This window comes from Triticum aestivum, chromosome 2B (genome assembly GCF_018294505.1).
Source record: "Triticum aestivum cultivar Chinese Spring chromosome 2B, IWGSC CS RefSeq v2.1, whole genome shotgun sequence".
Lineage (NCBI taxonomy): Eukaryota > Viridiplantae > Streptophyta > Magnoliopsida > Poales > Poaceae > Triticum > Triticum aestivum.
The window spans coordinates 770,319,797-770,323,351 of record NC_057798.1 but is presented as its reverse complement, the minus strand read 5'-3'; the positions used below and the strand labels follow the sequence as shown (position 1 = coordinate 770,323,351).

The window sequence follows — 3,555 nt, the reverse complement described above, 5'->3', positions numbered from 1 at the left end:
TTCGATCCAGCCTCAACGTCCATGCCAATGGAAGTTCCGGCGAAGGGGGGCGGGGGGTGGGGGGTGTTGAGTTGTGTTGTAACGTGCTGTTATGCATGCCCATGTAATTAGGATCAAGGGCATGCGTGCCTTCTGACTCGGGCAGCGCCCTGTGTATATGAACCATGTATGTAACACTTGATCAATCATAGAGAGTGAATTGTTTCCTCCAACTTTTATTTATCTCCAATGATAAAAAAAATCTTAACATTTTTTTCTGTCTCTAGACGTGTTTTAAGCCTTTAAGGAGTATCTCTAGACACATTAATTGGACACAGCTGTTGATCGGTCCATCGACCCAACGTTTACATGTGAGTGTTTGTGTCTATCTTTGTAGTAGTACAGATTACTCCTACGTGAAAAGAATCTTTACACGTGGATTTGTGTCTATCTACGTGAAAAGTATCTTTACTCCTACGCTGCAAGATCTCTCATTCCCCCTATATAATACCCACAACCCTTGTGCTTCCCTCCTCACACTTTCCTTTCCGTCCATTTCCACGCTTACTACTCGCTACTCTAGTGATTATTGTTGTGGTTCCGCATCGCTCGCCATGTCAGCGCCATCGCAACTGAGCAAGGACCCGCGCAACAATTACTTCGACTTTGGGGCGGCGCGGCAGGTGCCGGAAACGCACATGTGGGAGGGGCTGTATGAGCACCCGGTGGTGGACGGCGGCGTCCGGGCCGGGGAGGACGCCGTGCCGGTGGTGGACATGCAGGATCCGCGCGCGGCCGAGGCGGTGGCGCGTGCGTCGGAGCAGTGGGGCGTGTTCCTGCTCGAGGGCCACGGCATTCCGAGCGAGCTGCTCGCGCGCGTCGAGGCCGGAATCGCTGGCATGTTCGCGTTGCCGACGCCGGAGAAGATGCGTGCCGAGCGGCAGGACGGCGAGCCCTATGGCTATGGGTTGCCGCACATCGCGTCCTACTCCTCCAAGGCCACGTGGTCCGAGGGCTACACCTTGTCCCCGGCCAGCCTCCGTGCCGAGCTACGCAGGGTCTGGCCAGACGCCGGCGAGGACTACCGCCACTTCTGGTATGTGTTCATAGATCGTACGCTCGAGAAAACTTGTCAGTTGTCACTAGTACTGTACTTACTGTTGTGTTAATCGTATACGGTGTGCAGTGACGTGATGGAGGAGTTCCACAGGCAGATGCGAGCGGTGGCTGACAAGCTGACGGTGCTGTTCCTCGCGGCGCTCGGGCTCGCCGGCGAGCAGATCGCCGCCGTCGAGGCGGAGCGCAAGATCGTGGAGACCATGTCCGAGACCGTGACCATGCACCTCAACTGGTCCGTAGTACAAGTGGCAACACCCTTACGTGCCGTGCAGCAGTCACAACGAGCAATCGACCTAGTACTACGTGCCGTGTAGGCGTGTACTGTAGTCTAAAATACACTTTGCAACGCATGCAGGTACCCAAAGTGCCCTGACCCGAAGCGAGCGCTGGGCATGACGACGCACACGGACTCGGGGTTCTTCACGTTCGTGATGCAGAGCCACGTCCCCGGGATGCAGCTGTTCCGGCGCGGGCCAGACAGGTGGGTTGGGGTGCCGCCCGGGGCACTCATCGTCAACATCGGTGACCTCTTCCAGATCCTCACCAACGGCCGCTTCCGCAGCGCATACCACCGCGCTGTCGTCAACCGCGACAACGCTCGGGTGTCGGTGGCCTACCATCTCGGCCCGCCCGCCGACGTCAAGGTAGCGCCGCTCAGGGAAGCCGTGGGCGCTGGCAAGCCCGCCTACCGCACCGTCACGTGGCGAGAGTACATCGTCGTACGCAAGGAGGCCTTCGCCACCGGGGGCTCCGCGCTCGAGATGGTCTCCCTCAGCCCCGATGACCACGACGATGAGGGTGATGGCGCTGACCACATAAGTGAAATCCCGTCATAGGTCGGTGCAAGCCATCACTAGAGACCGATCGACGAATACAAATTCATGGAATTGTACTAAAAATGGTAATTTATGTGTCGAAGAATCTCTCTGTGATCATATATCCCATGTGGACTATAGATCATTTAGACATCCGTGGAAGGTGAAAATTTTCTGTTAATATAAAAAATCTAAATGTGGCTCATCTGGCATAATGCCATAGTTACTATGGATAACATGAATATGATCAAAATCTTAATTCCTGTTAAGGCCTTCAGCGTCGCTTCTGTCCTGAATCTGAAAGCATTTATCATTTATTCTGTTCAAGTCCTGGAAACAGCCTCTTACAGAAATGTAGGGAAAGGCTGCGTACTATAGACCCAAAGTAGTCGGACCCTTCCCCGACCCTGCGCAAGTGGGAGCTACATGTACCGGGCTGCCCTGTTAACAGCTCAGTTGTTTGGACTATGACATGCGAGGTGGCGCTGAAGGCAAGCCAGGGTGTTTTTCCAATAGTTTTGGTGGATTCCAAAGTTTATTCCTGGGGACTCAGGCTGCAGGTGGGACTGTAGGTGGGCATCCCACCACGATCCCACCCAGTCCCACCGTTGCTTGGTGGGCATTAGGGGAGAGCCCACTAGAAAATTGGTGGTTTAAGCGGGCATAAGTGGGATCCCACCTAAAATGCGTTGTATAGGGACAAATTCACAAACCCATGACGGCCATCACCCATGGATGAAAGAAATCTCCACAGCAGCTCGATAGATAATTTTGCGCTTGAACAATCCACTGATACGCATAGGCACAGGCCATCAGGAAAAACAAACGTCGTGCTCAAAACTCTCTGTCCCGGCGAGCTCCTTGCTCGGCTGGTTTGGCCAGCACCGTGAAGATGATGCCAGAGTTGAGGATGACGTCGCCTCCGTCTCCACGTCCCAGACGGAGCGCGGTATCTTGAGGAACTCCCCGGCGATGGAGACGGTCGAGGCAGTAGGAGAAGCGGCCGCCGAGCAGCGGCGGCATCTGGCGCGCGAGGGGAGTGATGGCGTCCTGAAGTGGGCGGCGGGAGAGGCGGGAGAGGTGTTCCAAGCAGCAGCTGGGATGGGATGGCAGCAGGTGGAGGCGGAGGCTGGGGCGGCGGGAGAGGTGTTCGACGAGGCAGTAGGAGAAGCGGCCGCCGAAGCGGAGGGCGGCGGGCGACACGAAGGAGATGTCGCTGTAGAGGTTGAGCACACCGTCGAAGTGAATCCACGTTTGTTTAGTTGGGGGAGGCAGTTCCCGTTCCCACTAATACATCGGGGAGTTGGGATCCCAACGGGATTAGAGGGCTAGCCCACTTATTTTTTTTCCTTATCCAATGGGAGCCCATTAAAGGAGATTAAGTGGGATGGGATGGTTAGTCCCATTTAATCCCACCTCCACTTGCAGCCTGACTGGGGAGCCACAATACTCAGATGGTGGGGTCTGTGGCATTATGTTGGCTATTTGGAAGCATCACGATAGAGCTTGTTTTGAGAAGAAGAAAAGTAATTAGATATCCTACTGAGGTTGCCTGTTATGCATGTTCATTCATGAATTATTGGGCTGGAGCATGCGAACGCTTCCCTCTGCAATCTTTCAGCTCCTTGATTACTTTTGATCC

General features: G+C 54.7%; 1 protein-coding gene across 1 annotated transcript; it reads left to right on the top strand.

Moving 5' to 3' along the window:
- The first annotated feature begins 526 nt into the window (after window positions 1–526).
- LOC123042617 (gibberellin 3-beta-dioxygenase 2-2-like) lies at window positions 527–2,193 on the top strand. Its single transcript, XM_044465041.1, has 3 exons — window positions 527–1,075; window positions 1,166–1,330; window positions 1,454–2,193. Exons 1-3 carry the CDS (start codon window positions 594–596, stop codon window positions 1,932–1,934), a joined length of 1,128 nt encoding a protein of 375 aa, XP_044320976.1. The 5' UTR covers window positions 527–593; the 3' UTR covers window positions 1,935–2,193.
- The last annotated feature ends 1,362 nt before the right edge of the window (window positions 2,194–3,555 follow it).